The sequence below is a fragment of the Ambystoma mexicanum genome, chromosome 13 (genome assembly GCF_040938575.1).
Source record: "Ambystoma mexicanum isolate Mex_15411 chromosome 13, UKY_AmexF1_1, whole genome shotgun sequence".
Classification (NCBI taxonomy): Eukaryota; Metazoa; Chordata; class Amphibia; order Caudata; family Ambystomatidae; genus Ambystoma; species Ambystoma mexicanum.
In genome coordinates this window covers 830,203,560-830,226,682 of record NC_090938.1, presented here as the reverse complement: position 1 = coordinate 830,226,682, position 23,123 = coordinate 830,203,560, and the positions used below count along the sequence as shown (strand labels likewise).

The 23,123-nt window shown below is 46.8% G+C and overlaps 1 protein-coding gene across 2 annotated transcripts in view; it reads right to left on the bottom strand.

Annotated features, from left to right (window-relative positions):
• Positions 1-23,123, bottom strand: part of LOC138522078 (streptococcal hemagglutinin-like) — a 97,071-nt gene that overhangs the window by 48,205 nt on the left and 25,743 nt on the right. For both annotated transcript variants that reach the window (XM_069635316.1, XM_069635317.1), the window contains exon 2: positions 408-10,616. In XM_069635316.1, coding sequence (XP_069491417.1) covers positions 408-10,616 — 10,209 coding nt within the window. The remainder of the gene's footprint in view (positions 1-407; positions 10,617-23,123) is intronic.

Sequence of the window (23,123 nt, the reverse complement as noted above, 5' to 3'; positions counted from 1 at the left end):
TGCTAGTGTAATGTTTTCAAACTGACTGTGTAAATACATGTATATTCTTTTACCAAGAAACCCTGAGAACGTGTTTACTTGAATCACTGTATTTGTTGGTCCTATGTGTAACTTGCTCTACTCTTGAGATAAGTCTGGATGCTCAGCCACTGCTACCACATTACTGTGTAGTACAGGCTTGTACCAAAGGTGAAATTGTACTGACACTTGTAGTCTTAATTGCATGAAGCGTTCCCCAAGGGTACTGCATGTGATTCTGCCTAACACAGCCTCCATGGGCATTGCGCTTTATACACTGCACGCCCGTACCATACCATGCCAGTGCCCCCCGTGCATCCCACCCTCCTCCCCGGGCCTTTACACGCACACAGGTCCTGTAACGGTACCCTCTAAGCACCGCCCCTTACCGTGGCTGAAGGCGGACAGGACCGGTGTCACAGGGGCCTTCACCTTGTGAGGGGTGCTGGAGTTCTGCCAGGTCACAGAGCCGACCCCCAGGGCACTGGTCACAGCGGGCGATGTCACACTATCGCTGGCAGTCAGAGCACTTGATAACCGTGCACTAGTCCCAATTGGCGATGTCACACTTTGATTAGTGGAGCTTTTGCTGGCAGCAGTCACACGGTCACTGCTGGAACTTGCATCGGGTGATGTCACAGATCTAGGTAGTTGTGTACTGGTTCCAGTTAAGGATGTCCCACTGTTAATGCTGGACATGGTGTCCGTTGATGTCACAGCACTGGGTAGCTGTGTAATGGTTCCAGTTAAGGATATCCCACTTTCGCTGTTGGAGATGTTGGCAGGTGATGTCGCAGCGCTGTGTAGCTGTGTGCTGGTTCCAGTTAAGAATGTCCCACTGTCACTGCTGGACATGGTGTCCGGTGATGTCACAGCAATGGCTAGCTGTGTACTGGTTCCAGTTAAGGATATCCCACTCTCACTGCTGGAGATGGTGGAAGGTGATGTCACAACACTGGGTAGATGTGTACTGGCTCCAGTTAAGGATGTCCCACTCTCACTGCTGGAGATGATGGAAGGTGATGTCACAACACTGGGTAGCTGTGTACTGGCTCCAGTTAAGGATATCCCACTGTCACTGATGGGGATGTTGGTAGGTGATGTCACAATGCTGGGTAACTGTGTACTGCCTCCAGTTAAGGTTGTCCCACTGTCACTGATGGGGATGTTGGCAGGTGTTGTCACAGCACTGGGTAGCTGTGTACTGGTTCCAGTTAAGGATATCACACTCTCACTGTTGGAGATGGTGGCAGGTGATGTCACAACACTGTGTAGTTGTGTACTGGTTGCAGTTAAGGATGTCCCACTGTCACTTAAGGAGATGGTGGCAGGTGATGTCACAGCACTGGGTAGCTGTGTACTGGTTCCAGTTAAGGATATCCCACTCTCACTGCTGGAGATGGTGGCAGGTGATGTCACAGCACTGGGTAGCTGTGTACTGCTTCCAGTTAAGGATGTCCCACTGTCACTGCTGGAGATGGTTTCTAGTGACGTCACCGCACTGGGTTGCAGTGTACTGCCTCCAGTTAAGGGTGTCCCACTGTCACTGCTTGAGATGGTGGTAGGTGATGTCACAGCACTGGGTAGCTGTGCAGTGGTTCCAGTTAAGGATATCCCACTCTCACTACTGGAGATGGTGGTAGGTGAAGTCGCAGCACTGGGTAGCTGTGCAGTGGTTCCAGTTAAGGATATCCCACTCTCACTGCTGGAGATGGTGGTAGGTGATGTCACAGCACTGGGTAGCTGTGTACTGCCTCCAGTTAAGGTTGTCCCACTGTCACTGATGGGGATGTTGGCAGGTGTTGTCACAGCACTGGGTAGCTGTGTACTGGTTCCAGTTAAGGATATCACACTCTCACTGTTGGAGATGGTGGCAGGTGATGTCACAACACTGGATAGCTGTGTACTGGTTCCAGTTAAGGATGTCCCACTGTCACTGCTGGAGATGGTTTCTAGTGACGTCACCACACTGGGTTGCAGTGTACTGCCTCCAGTTAAGGATGTCCCACTGTCACTGCTTGAGATGGTGGTAGGTGATGTCACAGCACTGGGTAGCTGTGTACTGCCTCCAGTTAAGGATGTCCCACTGTCACTGATGGGGATTTTGGCAGGTGAAGTCACAGCACTGGGTAGCTGTGCACTGGTTCCAGTTAAGGATATCCCACTCTCACTGCTGGAGATGTTGGGAGGTGATGTCACAGCACTGGCTATCTGTGTACTTTTTCTAGTTAAGGATGTCCCACTGTCACTGTTGGAGATTGTGTCAGGTGATGTGGCAGTGCTGGGTTGCTGTGTACTGGCTCCAGTTAAGGATGTCCCACTGTCACTGCTGGAGATGGTTTCTAGTGATGTCACAGCACTGGGTTGCCGTGTACTGGTTCCAGTTAATGATGTCCCACTGTCACTGCTGGAGATGGTTTCTAGTGATGTCACAGCACTGGGTTGCAGTGTACTGGTTCCAGTTAAGGATGTCCCACTGTCACTGCTGGATATGCTGGCAGGTGATGTTGCGGTGCTGTGTAGCTGTGCACTGACTCCAGTTAAGGACGTCCCACTGTAACTGCTGGAGATGGTTTCTAGTGATGTCACAGCACTGGGTTGCAGCGTACTGGTTTTGGTTAAGGATATCCCACTCTCACTGCTGAAGATGTTGGGAGGTGATGTTGCAACGTTGTGTAGCTGTGCACTGACTCCAGTTAAGGATGTCCCACTGTCACTGCTGGAGATGGTTTCTAGTGATGTCACAGCACTGGGTTGCAGTCTACTGGTTCCAGTTAAGGATGTCCCACTCCCACTGCTGGAGATGTTGGAAGGTGATGTTGCGGTGCTGTGTAGCTGTGTACTGCTTTCAGTTAAGGATGTCCAACTGTCACTGCTGGAGGTGGTTTCTAGAGATGTCACAGCACTGGGTTGCAGTGTACTGGTTCCAGTTAAGGATGTCCCACTGTCACTGCGGGTGATGGTGTCCAGTGATGTCACTGCACTGGGCAGCTGTGTACTGCTTTCAGTTAAGGATGTCCCACTGTCACTGCTGGAGATTGTGACAGGTGATGTGGCAGTGCTGGGTATCTGTGTACTGCTTCCAGTTAAGGATGTCCCACTATCACTGCTGGTGATGCTGGCGGGTGATGTCACAGCAGTGGGTTGCTGTGTACTGGTTTCGGTTAAGGATGTCCCACTCTCACTGCTGGAGATGTTGGGAGGTGATGTCACAGTGCTGTGTAGCTGTGCACTGACTCCAGTTAAGGATGTCCCACTGTCACTGCTGGAGATGGTTTCTAGTGATGTCACAGCACTGGGTTGCAGTGTACTGATTCCAGTTAAGGAAGTCCCACTGTTACTGCTGGAGATGGTGTCCAGTGATGTCACTGCACTGGGCAGTTGTGTACTGCTTTCGGTTAAGGATGTCCCACTGTCACTGCTGGAGATGGTTTCTAGTGATGTCACAGCACTGGGTTGCAGTGTACTGGTTCCAGTTAAGGAAGTCCCACTGTCACTGCTGGTGATGGTGTCCAGTGATGTCACTGCACTGGGTAGCTGTGTACTGGTTCCAGTTAAGGATGGCCCACTATCACTGCTGGAGATGCTGGCAGGTGATGTCACAGCAGGGGGTTGCTGTGTGCTGGTTTCGGTTAAGGATATCCCACTCTCACTGCTGGAGATGTTGGGAGGTGATGTCGCAGCACTGTGTAGCTGTGCACTGACTCCAGTTAAGGATGTCCCACTGTCACTGCTGGAGATGGTTTCTAGTGATGTCACAGCACTGGGTTGCAGTGTACTGGTTCCAGTTAAAGATGTCCCACTGTCACTGCTGGAGATGGTGTCCAGTGATGTCACTGCACTGGGTTGCAGTGTACTGGTTCCAGTTAAGGATGTCCCACTGTCACTGCTGGAGATGGTGTCCAGTGATGTCACTGCACTGGGTAGCTGTGTACTGCTTTCAGTTAAGGATGTCCCACTGTCACTGCTGGAGATGGTGTCCAGTGATGTCACTGCACTGGGTAGCTGTGTACTCCTTCCAGTTAAGGATGTCCCACTGTCACTGCTGGAGATTGTGTCAGGTGATGCGGCAGTGCTTGTTAGCTGTGCACTGGTTCCAGGTAAGGATGTCATACTGTCACTGCTGGAGATTGTGTCAGGTGATGCGGCAGTGCTTGTTAGCTGTGCACTGGTTCCAGTTAAGGATGTCCCACTGTCACTGCTGGAGATTGTGTCAGGTGATGCGGCAGTGCTTGTTAGCTGTGCACTGATTCCAGGTAAGGATGTCATACTGTCACTGCTGGAGATTGTGTCAGGTGATGCGGCAGTGCTTGTTAGCTGTGTACTGGTTCCAGTTAAGGATGTCCCACTGTCACTGCTGGAGATTGTGTCAGGTGATGCGGCAGTGCTTGTTAGCTGTGCACTGGTTCCAGGTAAGGATGTCATACTGTCACTGCTGGAGATTGTGTCAGGTGATGCGGCAGTGCTTGTTAGCTGTGTACTGGTTCCAGTTAAGGATGTCCCACTGTCACTGCTGGAGATTGTGTCAGGTGATGCGGCAGTGCTTGTTAGCTGTGTACTGGTTCCAGTTAAGGATGTCCCACTGTCACTGCTGGAGATTGTGTCAGGTGATGCGGCAGTGCTTGTTAGCTGTGCACTGGTTCCAGGTAAGGATGTCCCACTGTCACTGCTGGAGATTGTGTCAGGTGATGCGGCAGTGCTTGTTAGCTGTATACTGGTTCCAGTTAAGGATGTCCCACTGTCACTGCTGGAGATTGTGTCAGGTGATGCGGCAGTGCTTGTTAGCTGTGCACTGGTTCCAGGTAAGGATGTCATACTGTCACTGCTGGAGATTGTGTCAGGTGATGCGGCAGTGCTTGTTAGCTGTGTACTGGTTCCAGGTAAGGATGTCCCACTGTCACGTATGGGGATGTTGGCAGGTGACGTCACAGCTCTGGGTAGCTGTGTACTTGTCCCAGTCAAGTTTGTCCCACTGTCACTATTGGAAATGGTGTCTGTTGATGGCATGCTGTCACTGGAGGAGCTGGTTATTGGTGATGTCAGACTATAGATGGTGGTACTGTTTTCCTGTGATGTCACACTGCCAGTGGAGGATCTGGTATCTAGTGATGTTATGATGTTACTGGCAGAGCTGGTGGCCGGAGATGTGACTGGGTCGCTGGCAGAGCTGGTGACCGGAGAGGTGACTGGGTCGCTGGCGGAGCTGGTGGCTGGAGATGTGACTGGGTCGCTGGCGGGGCTTGTGGCCAGAGATCTGACTGGGTCACTGGCGGAGCTAGTGGCTGGAGATGTGGCTGGGTCACTGGCGGGGCTGGTGGCCGGAGATGTGACTGGGTCGCTGGCGGGGCTTGTGGCCAGACATCTGACTGGGTCACTGGCGGAGCTAGTGGCTGGAGATGTGGCTGGGTCACTGGCGGGACTGGTGGCCGGAGATGTGGCTGGGTCGCTGGCGGAGCTGGTGGCCAGAGATGTGACTGGGTCACTGGCGGACCTGGTGGCCGGAGATGTGACTGGGTCGCTGGCGGAGCTTGTGGCCAGAGATGTGACTGGGTCACTAGTGGAGCTGGTGGCCGGAGATGAGACTGGGTCACTCGTGTAGCTTGTGGTTGGTGACACAACATTGTCAATTATTGAGCTAGTGTCAGAAGATTTCACATAGTCACTGGTGGTGCTGGTGTGAGATGATATCAAGCTCTTACTAGTGGAGATTGTGTTAGACGATTTCACACCGTCACTGATGGAAATGATGTCTAGTAATGACGCACTGACACTAGCAGAGTTGGTGACAAGTGAAGTCATGCTCTCAGTGGTGGAGCTTGTATCTGGTGATGTCAGGCCTTCACTGGTGGAGCTTGTGTCTGGTGATGTCAGGCCTTCACTGGTGGAGCTTGTGTCTGGTGACGTCAGGCCTTTGCTGGTGGAGCTTGTATTTGGTGATGTCAGGCCTTGACTGGTGGGAATTGAATCTGGTGATGTCAGGCCTTCACTGGTGGAGCTTGCATCTGGCGATGTCAGGCCTTGACTGGTGGGAATTGAATCTGGTGATGTCAGGCCTTCACTGGTGGAGCTTGTATCTGGTGATGTCAGGCCTTTGCTGGTGGAGCTTGTATCTGGTGATGTCAGGCCTTTGCTGGTGGAGCTTGTATTTGGTGATGTTATGCTCTCAGTGGTGGAGCTCGTAGCTGGTAATGTCAGACCTTCACTGGTGGAGCTTGTATTTGGTGATGTTATGCTCTCAGTGGTGAAGCTTGTATCTGGTAATGTCAGGCCTTCACTGGTGGAGCTTGTATCTGGTGATGTCATGCTCTCAGTGGTGGAGCTTGTATCTGGTAATGTCAGGCCTTCACTGGTGGAGCTTGTATCTGGTGATGTCAGGCCTTTGCTGGTGGAGCTTGTATTTGGTGATGTTATGCTCTCAGTGGTTGAGCTTGTATCTGGTAATGTCAGGCCTTCACTGGTGGAGCTTGTATCTGGTGATGTTATGCTCTCAGTGGTGAAGCTTGTATCTGGTAATGTCAGGCCTTCACTGGTGGAGCTTGCATCTGGTGATGTCAGGCCTTGACTGGTGGGGATTGTATCTGGTGAGGTCAGGCCTTTGCTGGTGGAGCTTGTATTTGGTGATGTCAGGCCTTCACTGGTGGAGCTTGCATCTGGTGATGTCAGGCCTTGACTGGTGGGGATTGTATCTGGTGATGTCAGGCCTTCAATGGTGGAGCTTGTGTCTGGTGATGTCATGCTCTCAGTGGTGGAGCTTGCATCTGGTAATGTCAGGCCTTCACTGGTGGAGCTTGTATATGGTGATGTCAGGCCTTTGCTGGTTGAGCTTGTATTTGGTGATGTTATGCTCTCAGTGGTGGAGCTTGTATCTAGTAATGTCAGACCTTCACTGGTGGAGCTTGTATCTGGTGATTTTATGCTCTCAGTGGTGGAGCTTGTATCTGGTAATGTCAGGCCTTCACTGGTGGAGCTTGTGTCTAGTGATGTCAGGCCTTTGCTGATGGAGCTTGCATCTGGTGATGTCAGGCCATGACTGGTGGGGATTGTATCTGGTGATGTCAGGCCTTCACTGGTGGAGCTTGTATCTGGTAATGTCAGGCCTTCACTGGTGGAGCTTGGATCTGGTGATGTCAGGCCTTCACTGGTGGAGCTCGTATCTGATAATGTCATCCTCTCAGTGGTGAAGCTTGTATCTGGTGATGTCAGGCCTTCGCTGGTGGATCTTATCTCTGGTGATGTCTGGCCTTCGCTGGTGGAGCATGTATCTGGTGATGTCAGGCTGCCTCTGGTGGAGCTTCTATCTGGTGATGTTAGGCCTTTGCTGGCAGAGCTTGTATCTGGTGATGTCAGGCCTTCGCTGGTAGAGCTTGCATCTGGTGATGTCAGGCCTTGACTGGTGGGGATTGTATCTGGTGATGTCAGGCCTTCACTGGTGGATCTTGTCTCTGGTAATGTCAGGACTTCACTGATGGAGCTTGTATCTGGTGATGTTATGCTCTCAGTGGTGAACCTTGTATCTGGTGATGTCAGCCCTTCACTGGTGGAGCTTGTATTTGGTGATGTCAGGCCTTCACTGGTGGAGCTTGCATCTGGTGATGTCAGGCCTTGACTGGTGGGGATTGTATCTGGTGATGTCAGGCTCTCAGTGGTGGAGCTTGTATCTGGTAATGTCATCCTCTCAGTGATGTAGCTTGTATCTGGTGATGTCAGGCCTTCACTGGTGGATCTCGTCTCTGGCAATTTCAGGCCTTCACTGGTGGAGCTTGTATCTGGTGATGTTATGCTCTCAGTGGTGGAGCTTGTATCTGGTAATGTCAGACCTTCACTGGTGGATCTTGTATCTGGTGATGTTATGCTCTCAGTGGTGGAGCTTGTATCTGGTAATGTCAGGCCTTCACTGGTGGAGCTTGTGTCTGGTGATGTCAGGCCTTTGATGGTGGAGCTTGTATTTGGTGATGTCAGGCCTTCACTGGTGGAGCTTGCATCTGGTGATGTCAGGCCTTGACTGGTGGGGATTGTATCTGGTGATGTCAGGCCTTCACTGGTGGAGCTTGTATCTGGCAATGTCATCCTCTCAGTGGTGAAGCTTGTACCTGGTGATGTCAGGCCTTCACTGGTGGATCTTATCTCTGGGGATGTCTGGCCTTCGCTGGTGGAGCGTGTATCTGGTGATGTCAGGCTGCCTCTGGTGGAGCTTCTATCTGGTGATGTCAGGCCTTCGCTGGCAGAGCTTCTATCTGGTGATGTCAGGCCTTCGCTGGTGGAGCTTGTGTTTGGTGTTGTCAGGCCTTCACTGGTGGAGCTTGTATCTGGTGATGTCAGGCCTTCGCTGGTGGATCTTGTCTCTGGTAATGTCAGGACTTCACTGATGGAGCTTGTATCTGGTGATGTTATGCTCTCAGTGGTGAACCTTGTATCTGGTGATGTCAGGCCTTCACTGGTGGAGCTTGTGTCTGGTGATGTGAGCCCTTCACTGGTGGAGCTTGTATTAGGTGATGTCAGGCCTTCACTGGTGGAGCTTGCATCTGGTGATGTCAGGCCTTGACTGGTGGGGATTCTATCTGGTGATGTCAGGCTCTCACTGGTGGATCTCGTCTCTGGTAATTTCAGGCCTTCACTGGTGTTGCTTGCATCTGGTGATGTCACGCCTTGACTGGTGGGGATTGTATCTGGTGATGTTATGCTCTCAGTGGTGAAGCTTGTATCTGGTAATGTCAGGCCTTCACTGGTGGAGCTTGTGTCTGGTGATGTCAGGCCTTCGCTGGTGAAGCTTGTATTTGGTGATGTCAGGCCTTCACTGGTGGAGCTTGCATCTGGTGATGTCAGGCCTTGACTGTTGGGGATTGTATCTGGTGATGCCAGGCCTTCACTGGTGGAGCTTGTATCTGGTGATGTCATGCTCTCAGTGGTGGAGATTGTATCTGGTAATGTCAGGCCATCACTGTTGGAGCTTGTATCTGGTGACGTCATCCTCTCAGTGGTGAAGCTTGTATCCGGTGATGTCAGGCCTTCGCTGGTGGATCTTGTCTCTGGTGATGTCTGGCCTTTGCTGATGGAGCTTGCATCTGGTGATGTCAGACCTTCACTGGTGGAGCTTCTATCTGGTGGTGTCAGGCCTTCGCTGACAGCGTTTCTATCTGGTGATGTCAGGCCTTGACTGGTGGAGCTTGCATCTGGTGATGTCAGGCTGCCATATCTGGCACTTGTGTCTGGTAATGTCATGGTCTCAGTGGTGAAGCTTGTATCTGGTGATGTCATATTTTCAGTGGTGGAACGTGTAGCTGGTGATGTCAGGCTTCCAATGGTGGAGCTGGTGTCAGGCGATACAACACTCTCACTGGTGGAGCTCATACCTGGTGATTTCAGGCTCGTACTGGGAGAGCGGGATTCAGGTTCAGCCACTAGATGGGATGTCACACTGTTACTGGTGGTCCTGATGTCTGGTGATGTCACACTGTAACTGATGGAACTAGTGTCAGAGGATAGCACTCTGTTACTAGTGGAACTGATGCTGGGGGATGCCACACTGTTGCTAGTGCAGTTGATGTGTAATGTTATTACACCATCAGTAGTGAAGCCGGTGTTATCTGACGTCACACTATCAGCTGAGTTCATACTGTCACTGGTGTCAGAGGAAGTAACACTACTACTGAGGGTGCTGTGTTCAGTTGATGTCACACTCTCAATGCTGAGGCTGATGTCTGGTGATGAGACACTTTCACTAGTGGCACTGGTGTTAGGGGATGCAACGCTGTCACTAGTGGAAATCTTGTCATGTGATGTCATTGTGCCACTGATGGAGCTGGTGTCAGCTGATGTCACATTGTCGCTGGTGGATATTTTGTTCGTAGATGTCAGATTGTCAACTATTGTGCTAGTGTCAGGTGATATCACACTCTCACTGGTGTAAATTGTGCCTGAAGATGGTACAATGTCAATGGTGGAGCTATCGTGATGTTTTGTCACATTCTCACTAGTGGAGCTGGTTTCAGGTGTTGTCGTATGGTCACTTATAGAGCTGATGGAAGATGATGTCACACTCTCACTGGTGAGACTTCTTTCGGATTCTTTAACACTGTTACTGGTAGAGATGGCCTCTGGTGATGTCTCACTATCACCATTGGAGCGAGTGTTAAGTGATGTCACTGCACTTGGTATAATTGCACTGGTCCCGATTGGAGATGTAGCAGTGTCACTGGTGTAGCTGGTAGATGCTGATGCCACACTGTCATTGGTGGAGCTTGTTTCATCTGATGGGATCCTGTCACTTATGGAACTGGGTTCCGGTGATTTCATGCTGTCACTCGCGGAGCTGCTGTCACGGGATGTCAACCTCTCAGTGGTGGCGCTGATTTCTGGAGATGTCACATTATCGCTTCTGGAGCTGGTGTTAGGTGATGTTACACTATCCCTGGTGAAGCTGGTCTCAGGGGATGTCGTTCTCTTAATGATGGTGCTTGTGCCTGAAGATGTCACAGTGTCACCGGCGGAGCTGGTGGATGATAAAGCCACACTATCACTGGAAGAGCTTGTGTCTTGGAATGTCACTGCAGTGGTGGACGTTTCAGTGGTCCCAGTTGGCGATGTCACACTGAATGAAGCTGTTGGGACAAAGATACATTTAAGGATTATTTTCCAGGTGCATTTGCTCTTGAAGTAGTGGCTTCACATGCATTACACAAATCCTTTAGTAACAAACAAATTGCTCTGTCCATGACACTCAAACCCCTTTAAACGTATATCCAGTGTGAGATGACATCTTTTACACAATCAGAATAATTATCTGACTGTGCCTTTACACCTATAAGCAGCATATAGTGACATCTCTCACATAATCGTTTATAACATCAGTCTATTTGAGGCCTGCTGTGCTTACACGGGGCTGATGGACTGTTATCCATATATACATGTGTCCTACTCACCCATCTTTGGCCATCATCATCCACAGACTGATGGACAGACAGAGTGATTGACCAAATCATGAAATAGCTGTTAAATTCTTCATCTTCTTTGAAGAGAGACAATGGGATTGCCTTTTAACTCATTGTATGGTATGGTATTGTTTATTTATAAAACGCCTATACATAGGCAAGTGCTTCAAAGCACTCAAGGAGGGTGGGAACATGGGAAAAAAACAACAGTCACTCAGAGCCCTTGAAATTCTGAGACGATAATAGTGTGCACAGGCAGAGTAAGTGCGTAAACATACATTTAACAGTTTGGGATACAGCAAATAGGCCTGACAGAAATTCTGCATTTTATACCAGTGCAGTTAAGGAGTGAAGACAAGGGAGAACAGACAGACGATCTCCAGGCATGAAGCGTGTGGATTGTGGAAGTGCACGGATGGTCACGGGGGGGGGGGTGTCAAAGTGCACCCGGTCAGTAGAGACTGGGATAAGTGCAGAGAAAGGTACTCTCTTGGGTATTTCTTAAGTGCAATGAGTGTGGGTGGGCGTAGGGCCCTGAGGCAAGTGTAAGAGAGGACAGCCGAGGGTGCCAGGGACCTGTGAGACTCTGAGGTACAACCGGTGGCTAGTCATCAAGCTGTAAGGAAGAGGAGGGAGAGAAAGAGCAGAGAACTAGGTTAGCAGGGTAGAGGGAGAGAGAAGGAAGATGAGAAGAGGAAAGTCTAGAGAAGTGTCCTGGAACTTAAGAAGATCAGGCTCAAGATGGAGGGCGGCTATTCCAGAGGGAGGCACCTGCTAAGGATAAGGATCTCCCTCCAAATCTCATGGTCATTTGCACGTAGGGTGTTTCCTTGAAAGATCATGAGGGTCTCCCTGCTTGAACTTTTGATCCTGTAGAAGGATCCTTCCCCTGCCTTTTGGACTAGATCAAACCTGGCTGTGAGTAGATGTTTAAATATGCGAATGAACCCACTGTGTCATATGGCTTGAAAATAAGGGTGCAGATAGACATGCATGATGTCAGAAGCAGCAAAGCACATGCAAGCAGACTAAGCAGGATGGAATCACTGTTTATGACCAATGTGAGTCTGACAGGAATTATGAGGCAAGGGGTATGCTCCGAGCAGCTGAGCTGGAGTAACAATGTACTGAACTCTGTGTGTGCCAAGTATCTTTCAGCAGCGCTTAAGCGCTAAGAACTCAAGCACTCTTATGAAGAATGGCCGAATTGGTGGCATTCAATTATATTATATTATATTATAATTGTTCTTTTATAACGCTCTTAATGTATCACACATAAGAAAGCCATTGTGCCCTTCTAATAACCACTGGACACATTACTTTCAGTGACCCACACCCTGCTCATAGATATGTGTTTAACTTGATCTCCACAATCTTTAATCATCCTCATGAATTATTATATTCAGTTTCTACTTTTTGTTACAGGTGAAAACACATTCTGTTATTTTTATCGAAAATTGTGCACTTTTTATAATCATACAGTAAATGCATTTCTTATTGTTTAAATGTTCTCATATCCTCATATCTGGATACATTGCACCAGGTATAGCTTCGTATGAACTTTCCGTTTACCTGATTGTCATATCCTCTGCACCCCCTCATTGATAATCCTATTCTCTGATATCCTTGACATGTGTTTCGCTTCTTGTGCATCTTTTCAGGAGGAATTCTTAGCACCTGTGTTAGAGTAGTGAATTCATGTCTAGATGAATGTAAAGTGCCTTGTTTGTAAATTGGGTTGCTGTTCTACTGACTTTGCTGATGCTGCGGCCTGTGCTATTGTTGCACGAATTCGAGCTCAGCTCCTGCAGGGCAGCCTCCCTCTTTCTGTTCACAGAAGGTTCCAGAGTGAAGAAAAGCGGCTTCTGCTCAGGACTGCCTCCTCTGCTCCTGACTCCGCCTGATCCCACTTGGCGTATCCTCCTCTGCTCCTGACTCCGCCTGATCCCACTTGGCGTATCCTCCTCTGCTCCTGACTCTGCCTGATCCCACTTGGCGTATCCTCCTCGGCTCCTGATCTGGCTGATCCCACTTGGCGTATCCTCCTCTGCTCCTGACTCTGCCTGATCCCACTTGGCGTATCCTCCTCGGCTCCTGACTCCGCCTGATCCCACTTGGCGTTTCCGAGTTGCAAGTGACTGTCTCAGATAGTTGGCAAACAGTTTTGGTCTGCTCACCCCTCCAATTAAGCCCCAAGGGGTACATTAATGAGGCTCCCTAATCCTTTTGTAGCGAGGAACACTTGATAAAAAATGATTACCTGCTTGGAGTTTATTTCTTTTGACATCAAAATAATCATTATCTCCACCAAAGTGAGTGCTCCCGGACAAATCCTTTTACCACACTATGCGTTATCTGCTCAAATTAGTAGTCTCTACAATGTGGAACAGCCGTTATCACAAATCAAAGTCTTCATGGGAATAAAAGAAAGGGCAAGGATGGGCAAAGAGTCCCTGAAAAAAGTATTGCATAATTTACTACAATCATTTTGACTTGCAGAAATGTTAGATGTTACTGAATTAACACTTTCATCTTTATTCTCTGGAAAGTGTTCATAACATCTTGCTCTAAGAGACATTACCCTACTTATAGACGCAATTAAACAATACAATAGTATGTGTATGTTTACACTGGAAAAAAGAGTTATCCACAATTTCTTGAAGGCGGCAAATGGGAAAACACTGATAAACATAGATTCTAAAAAAAAATTAAAACACTGGAAAAACACCCCTGGATGTAAAAGCCTCTAAAACAGGAAACACTAGGTATAACACTGGCACAGTCAAAACTAAACGCTTTGTTGATTAAGGGAGGCACAGTTGGTTGTACATGCCCCTCTTTGTGTGGGTTACCTGTATGCTCTTTTTTAACATGCTCCTCTTCCTCTAAAATGTTCCATAGCTCAATTATGCTTAATCTGTTTTGGAATGTTTTCCTCTTGTATGTGACATGAATGCACGTGTGCAAGTGTTGCAGCAAGCTTTTCGAAAGTGTCCCTTCTTGAGGCAAAGGCTGATACAGTTTGCCGGCTGTCTCTTTGACCAATTGCATTTGGTATTTGGTAATCTTCTCCTTATATTGGGGAAGCGCCATGCACAGATGAGCAATGGGGGTGTCTGCCATTTTAACAATATAGACACATCAATTTACCATAAAAAACCATCAACTGCCACAACAAAACACCTTCACATCTCCTTCCCTTTTGACACACCTCTCCTCAAGTTCCTTGCAATGCCAACACAATGACGTGTCCCGTCCAAACCATGTCACAATACAACATTCTCCCCCACCATGTGAACAACACACAATCTCAATCTACTCCATACTAACCTCCAAACAAGCCTAGCTGCTATGCTACCAACACACAAAAAACACCTTTGCTGCTGTATTATATACATACCAATGCTGACAAATAATCAAAATAAAGCAAAAACCCTATTCATCACAGCTGTGTTACCTTTATACGGGCTACCTCCTCTTTATCTCTTTTTCCCTGCGCCCTCACCACCCAAAGGAGACTGAGCTTTACGCCCTACCGCGTAGCCGTCCCCATCTACTGTCAGAAGTATCTTCTCTTTCTATCTCCAATACTCTTTTTTTCACTTCAAACAACATCAACTCTCCCGCCCCTGTGCATGTATTCTCATACACAGGTATACTCACAATCCTAGGATTCCCCGAGGTCCATCTGCGTCGGGTCCCCTCTATCTGCCTGCTCCGCCCTCTGCGCACAGCGTGCCGCCTGAGAGTCCATGTTGCAATGAATGGGCTCCCGCTAACCTCTTCATAGGTGCACACTCAAACCGCTCCTTGCTGGCGCACTCTGCAGCCCAAGGGAAACACAGCAAGGAGTCCTCGACCCTCTGCCAGACAATGGGTATCTCAGCAGTGCCTCCAGTGTTAAGGTGATACCAGTCACTGATAATCGATAATAGGTGATCAATAACAAAATGAATTGAGTAACACCAAGTGCAAGAGCAAACCCAGCTTTCTTCAAATTTAAACGGATGGGAGTGCGTACAACACAGCATTCTCTCAACTATATAATACAGAAAACAAGCTTTTAATTCAAATACACAACACAAATGACGTCATGGTTAGAGATAAGAAAACACTTTTATTCACTTGTCCCATTGGTTAATAAGATATAACACCTATGTATTCTAGATGTAAGGTCTGCTACCATTGGGTATTCTTTAACTGATGGCTCCTCCTACTAAAAATGTTACACTTCTTTCGACCAGATCATTGGTTGGCACTATACTATATTAGACAACATAGGGGAAAGAATAGTAATCGGTTAATAGTTTGCTCATCTGACCTTGGGCCCTTTAATGTGATGTCAAGGTACATGGTGAGGAAGGGGAGATGAACGGAGTGCTATGATTCAGTTTGAAGAAGTTACTCCCTTCTCGTTCCCAGGTTTGAGGCCTTATCTGCCAATGCGTTTGTGGCCTTGGCATGTCGTCTGTGTATGGATGTGCTAAGGGTGTAGCAGGTGCACTATCTAGTTAGGCCTGGAATAAATGATCACTGTTCCGATCACGTGGTAGAGGACCACTGTTCAGAACTCACTTTCGCCTATTTATTGAGGTTTCCTGCTATCCTAACGCGTGTGTGTGCTGTGTGTTTATTCACTCGGAGGTTGTTGGCATGGCAGCTATTTACACCTGGAGATCAAGGCTATCTGTACTTTCTCACTGCTACCAATAGAGGCAAATACACTTCAAAGTTGCATGATGTGTGCTTCCAAAGAGTGTTATCTTGTGAGGTTTCGATTCCCTGTCAGGGCTCCCTTTCTTACTGATCCAGATGTCTGAGCATCTGTCTGAACATGGTGGGGCTTGGGATTGTGTGCAAGGCAGTTTTGATGTCAGGATTGAGTATTTAAGAATAAAGGCATTTCAGAGTTTGTGTCTAAATAAATGGTGGCACTCTGGTTCATTCTCTGCCATGTTAATGCCCTTAGTGTCTCGTGTGTTGCATGCCGACAAATATTATTCCCTGCCCATGTATTCTGCAACCTACACCTACCTATGCCCATCTCTATGCTACTTGTGTAACCCTATGCATGTATTCTGCAACCTACACCTACCTATGCCCATCTCTATGCTACTTGTGTAACCCTATGCATGCATTCTGCAACCTACACCTACCTATGCCCATCTCTATGCTACTTGTGTAACCCTATGCATGCATTCTGCAACCTACACCTACCTATGCCCATCTCTATGCTACTTGTGTAACCCTATGCATGCATTCTGCAACCTACACCTACCTATGCCCATCTCTATGCTACTTGTGTAACCCTATGCATGCATTCTGCAACCTACACCTACCTATGCCCATCTCTATGCTACTTGTGTAACCCTATGCATGCATTCTGCAACCTACACCTACCTATGCCCATCTCTATGCTACTTGTGTAACCCTATGCATGCATTCTGCAACCTACACCTACCTATGCCCATCTCTATGCTACTTGTGTAACCCTATGCATGCATTCTGCAACCTACACCTACCTATGCCCATCTCTATGCTACTTGTGTAACCCTATGCATGCATTCTGCAACCTACACCTACCTACGCCCATCTCTATGCTACTTGTGTAACCCTATTTGTGTGTATTCTCCAACCTTTCCCTAAACCTGTGAGTACACTCTACATCCCACGCTACTTGTGTAGTGCAATCTATTCTATTCTTTATGGTGGTTGCCTTACCTCTAATGTTTAAACTGGTTGTTTACATATCACTTCTCAGCTTGTACCTTCGTTCACTTCTAGGAAGAGGTGGGGATGGGGCCAGACCGTGCGCTGATCTTATCTGCATCATCACACTTAGTTCACATATATCGCATTCTCACAAGTGTCTAAATGTAAAACAAAGGGCCTCATTATGAGTTTGGCCCTACAGTAAAAAGTGGTGGTATTTTTGTTACTACTAGAAGAACAATTCTTCCAATTTGACAAACCCATCACACTGGAATCGACCAAAATGATCCTGTACAATAACTTTTTCAGATTCAATAAACAATATTGCTTACACATTTCTGGTACCTAAATGGGCTCGGCTATGGCCCCAGCCTATACGAACATATTCATGCTTGCATTTGAAACACATCTCCTTCAACATCCAAACTGGGCTAGTAAATAAGCTTCGTGGAAGAGATACATCAATGACATCTTTGGGATCTGGAAGGCCCTCAAAGATGAACTCGAATCCTTCCTCAAATAGCTCAGGGAATGTTATCCAAGGATTCAATTCACACGAGAAGTGGGATCCCCAGAGTGCACTTCCTCGACGTCCAAGTCACCCTGGTAGGCAACACACAGAGTGCATCTATCTCTAGAAAACCTACGGACGTGAACAATACACTCCACTACACAACATTTGGAAAACAATCTCCCCTGAATCAATTCCTCAGAGTCAGAAGAATTGTATCGGATGACGATGAATTCTCTGAAGCTGCCGAGAGCGTGACTAACAGATTCAGATGGAGGGGCTACCTGGTAAATTTACTCACAGAAGCCAGGAATGAGAGTATCTCACAGAGCAGGAAGACTTGGTTGAAAAGCAAACGAAAGAACGATGACGCCTCCTTTGATATGCCTGACAGGATTTTCCAAATAAAAGCACACAAATCAATCACCTACTTTCACAATTTGGAAATTTACAAGTGCAGACACCCAACTGACAAAACAGTTTCCAAGAACACCGTTGGTAGTCTTCGCAAGACACTGTAACATAAGGGACAACTTAGTGAAAGCAGAGAGAGTAGACACATTGAAACAACTCTTTTTCAATGCACTTAAACATGGCACCTTCCCCTGTCTTCATTGCTGTCATTGCAGCAATGTAAGGGGGACTATGTCAGAGATCTTCGTACTGGTGAGAAAATCAACTTGAGACATTACGCTAGTAGTGACTCCAAACTTGCCATTTATGGATTGATTTGCCTGTGCAGCCAATTCTATGTAGGACAGAAAACTAGAAAAATGATGGAGAGACTGATGGAGGACAAGTCTAATATCAGGACTAAAAAACAGAAGTCACCCGTAGCAAGACACTTTCAGGTAAATAGACGCATCACTGTGTAGAGAAGGAGCAGAGTACCCACACCTCAATCGACCTGCCCCCTTTACCTGTATGCTGGAAACCAGAGTATAAGATGTATACAGAACAGCTGAATCAACAAAGAGCAGAATATGGACTCAGACCAGTGCCAAGAAAAGGGCCAGTACCTAAGAGGATCTGAGAACCAAGGTACCCATTAAGAAAACCTTATCTGCATACAAAGAAATATGATGGCTATCTGAATGAGATTCCTGAAGAAACAGAACCAATAAACGGCAAGGATGAATGGTAGTATCACTAGCTATTGCCAAGTATATGTTCTATGGAGCTGAAGATGAAGTACACAAAAAGATGCAGTGACCAGAAGATGCAGATATTCTATAAGGCATCAAGAAAGCAACAAGGATAAGTGACATCTTGGGCTCAAGGTGAAGAAACTTAAGCCAAAGAAACAGATGAAGATATGAAATCACTTTACACATGTACAGATGCAGAAGAAACACAGGCAGCAAAGTAATTGTCAAGCTAGCTCTACGCTTATAGTAAAATACATTGCGTCAAGTGCCAACGTATACATACATAGGAATGAGAGAATTATGGATGTTTCCACTAAATGTATTAAAGCAGGTTGGACATTAGCAAAAAGGCCTCAGTTCAGTGTTTCACAGTTAAAAATACAGACATTAAATTACAGAAGCGGCGCTCGGAAAGGCGAGGTTGGATGAGCCCCAAGAAGCCAAGGTCTTATCAAACTGGAGTAAACTGACTTTGGATACAAAATCGTGTGAAAGAACAAACCTCCTGTCCAGAAGGAATGAACATAACAAGGAAGACGTCAGAGGTCTGGTAAGAAAGAATATTAAATGCACAAAAGGTTCGATTTTATGGTCTCCAGTCACATGGAAGCATGAAGTTGGATGAACGAGGTGGTCACACCTATGCATGAGTGCAGACTGTGCTTCTCACTCCCTAATTTTCTCAGAGCTAAGAACACTCTCAAGGACGAAGCTCAAAGGCCTAATTGACAGTAAACCACTGAGGTGATGATGGATTGATATGCTAATTGGTGGGAAGCTAAAGGTAAGGCAACTCTCCAGCACCTGGATGGCCGGCCTGTAGGCTGCTAACATAGGTGGAAAAGTACTGAAGAGGGATAGAGTGCCAACCAATTGTAGAGGACCTGTGTATTCAGGGGTCCTAATGTGTGTAAACCAATGGGACGTTGTGCATTTAGTGACGTTCACAGTGGTCATTTTTAGAGAAGGTCTTAGTTGCTCACCTGATGTTAAGTAACCAATCACATAGTTACACTTTTTGAGACTGGTATGGATCGTATATTTAGATATTCACTTAGAGCCAATCACTCCCGCTGTTAGGTTTTTGTAGTTTGCCACGTAGGATGATGTCGGTAACACGTAGGTTAGACGCCAGTGATGACACATTTTGAATATAAAAGTAGTTTTTTCTTGAATGCTTTGAGTTTGAAGATCGAGCGTTTGCGTTGATGTTCGTTATGCTCCCTGTTTTAGATAATTGACATTAAAACAGTCTTCTTTTTGTCAACTTCCTGAGTCGGCCCCATTATTTGGTGTATGAGTAAAATCTGCACCCCCATCCATCTCAAGGGGAATTGCTGCTCATCAAAGGGGCTGGACTATCCAGTTCACTTGGTAGCAGAGAGAGGATGGTTTAAGAGCCATTGATCTGAGTAAACTTTAGAGTTTCAGTAATATCGTACGTCCTTTACCATTCGGCTGAAAGTACGTGAAGCTCCCTGTAGATAGTGGTTAGTGTAAAACCAAACAAGTATCTTGCAAGACCAGGTGTGACAGGTCCCTTACTTTCAGATAGAATCCCCTCCCACGTCTATGCGAAGCGGATCGATCAGAAGGTTGAAGAGGCGATAAAAAAGACAGACGATCCCGAGAGTTGGAAGAGGAAAAGATGATATTGGTGAGTAAAAAATTGAGCAGGCTGACAAAAGCATGGGGGATGAGTGAAGAAAAAAGTGAGTAACGGAGGGAGACGGGATAAAATATAACGTGAGAGTATGTGCATAATATATGTGGGGAATGAGATATTGACTCGAGTGTGGCCGAGCAATGATATAAATTGTGAGAGAGGCCACGATAAGAGGATACACCCTGGCCTGCATTTTTTATGACATAACAGAAGAAGTTTGAACCCAAGATTCCATAGCGGAATATTAAGAGACAATCCTGCTTAAAGACGGGATCGAAGGGGTATGTAACCGGTTGAGTTTGTCTGTTTGTTTATGTGGATTTTGTGTATGGTGACATCATCAGCAGAAAAAAATCATTGGAATGTTTAGAATTTAACCTGATGGTTGTTTTTAAACGATTAAAATAACAATTTTGATTAGTGGGATTGGAGCTTGCGACGATTGGTGCTCGCTCACATTATGTTATTTTTCTGAAAAGGGTTTTTTAAAAGTCTGTGATTGAAAAATAAAATGAAGTGTCACACAAAGTTAAGGGTAAACGAGTTAAGAATGGAGGATGTTACTCCACTTGTGCATCACTGTAAGCAATTACCAAAGCATGCACCTAAGCATAAACAGCATAGTGCGGAATGGGTTAAGGGAACCGCGGATAAAATGTTTATGCCGTGGCCACAGGGAGGCTCGCTATCGAAGGCAGTCATGCAGCATATGACGACATATCTGCATGCAGCATACACAGGAAAGAAGCTAGAAAAGCAATTAGCTAGTTTAGAACTTTGGAAGATGTACCAGAATGAGAAGGAGGAAGAACCTCCTACAGATTGGATACTTAATATATGCAGAGAGGGGGGTGAGGATCCTTCTGCTCCCCCGCCCCAGCTGAAACAGGATACGAGAGTAAGCAAGACGATGGGTTATATCCATTGAGAGAGCTTAAAACAGCAACAGGATATAGTAACCCGGCATATGAGTCACCTGAGCAAAGCAGTGACCAAAGCACAGAGAAAAATACTGAGAAAGATGTCATCTCTAAGGACCCAAGGGACAAAGAGAAACGCGATAAGGAAAGGAGCGATCAAGCAAGTACATCTCTATATAGAGGAAAAGAGATGAAACGACCGAAAGGAGAAAGAGACAAGGCTGATGAGGTAGCGCTTTTACAGAATGAATAGATGGGTGTTCAGATTTTATTAAAACTCAATGGTAAGAGCATTGAGGATGTAAGACAATGGGAAGATCAAGACAAACAAGACAAAAACGATAAGGAAAGAGAGGAACGATTGAAAGAGGAAGGAGCAAAGAGAAAGGATAGGCAGGGACGAGAACAGTTGTATCAAGAAGAACAGTCAAGAAAACAAGAGAGAGCAGAAGAGCAAAGAAAATGCCATAATAGACAGAGAGATAGATCGATGAGCATGAAAGAGTAGAACAAAAAAGGATAGAAACAGAGGAACAGAAAATAAGGGATAAAAGAATACAAAGGAGAAAAGATGAGGAGATACGCAGGGCAAATGAGAGAAGGGATATGAAGAAAAAAGAGGAAGACAGACTAAGAGAAGAAGCGAGGAAAAGAAGAGAATTTGATGATGATATAGAACATAAAAGAAGGTAGAGAGCACGTGATCTCGATCGCCTGGAAAAGGAGATAAGAGATCAAGAGCCAGAAGTAGCATGAGAGGACATAAAGGAATTTTTTCCAGAGTACAAGACATTACCAGGCCCGTCTAGAGTAAATCTAGAAGACGAGATCGACTCGAGAGTACTCAGTTGTATGACACAGAGGGAGCCTCATGTAGCACGAGGCCAAAGGAGTTGTCTTTAGATAGACTGACTCTGAGCAGAAATGATGATGAGAGAAGTTGCACAAGTTGAGCACAGGAAATGTTGGACAAAGATAGAGACACCTTCCATGGGGAAGGAAGAAGGGACGTAGGTGGACCTGAGGGATGTTTTTCAATGGAGAAGGAAGTCAGATGGTCGGATTTAAATGCACCTGTAGCCAGGGCGCCATAGCCACTGACAGAGTCAGATCAACCCAAGGGGCAATTCCACAGTGAAACGGGAGAATCGCCACCTTATGTGAGCAGATTAAGATTGCTACCTGGTAGAAGGCGATGGGGTAATATTGTTCCTGCATTGGACAGACAAATGATGAGAGATGAGAATGAGTTTGGGGCGTCACAGTTTCCCTTGTTGGAAAAAGGAGGGGCCAGACCACAATATATATCGTGGCCCCAGATGGATAAGGATAACTTAAGGTGTAAGCTCCCGAGCTTAACTTCGGGCGATAGCAAATGGATACATGAATTAGAGAAAATGACAGGAGGTAACACCTTAGCAATGGGGGACATTAAAGGTTTCCACATCGCCATACTTGGTGAGAGAGCTGATGATGTATGGACGAGGGCAGGGTACCCTGGTGTGACAATAGTTAACACTGCTCACGATGGAGCACCATTCAATAACTGCAGGGTGGGAGTCCGGAAGGCACTTAGAGTATTATATCCCGACACGTCCGATCTGGGAGCTTTAATGACGAAAAAGATGAAGGACGGAGATGATCTGTTGCTTTACATTCAAAATGTCCAAGAATCTTGGGCTTTGGAAACGCGCAAGTCTTGGGCAAAATCTATACCATTATGTTATCATGTATTATGCCATGGGCTACCAGAACCAATACAGAAGCTGCTTAAGAATTTAGTGGGTATAGAAGCCAAACCGTGGTCATAGATTCAGCTGACCATTGCGCATTACTGCAGACTCCTGCAGGAGAAGAATCACAAAAAACATGATGCCCGGAAAGGTGAAGAAGCTAAATGAGTGCACAAAAAGCTGTCTAAATATGCCATTGAAGGGGCGATGTTGACGAGTGCAGATGGACCGACTCCACAGCAGAATACAAGCATGCCACAGGTGAATAACTAGAGGCAGTTTGAACAGAGTAATAACGGTTTACTCTGCACGGAAGGGGTGGATTTCGAGGAAGAGGTTTTCAGAATAATCAAGGAAATTGGCAGAATAATCGGGGAAGTTTTCAGAACAACCAAGGTGGGTTTCAATACGTGCAGAATGACGGTCAGAAAATACAGGATGGGCAGGTTAGGAGGCCACCCCGATGTTGGACATGCGGGATGACAGG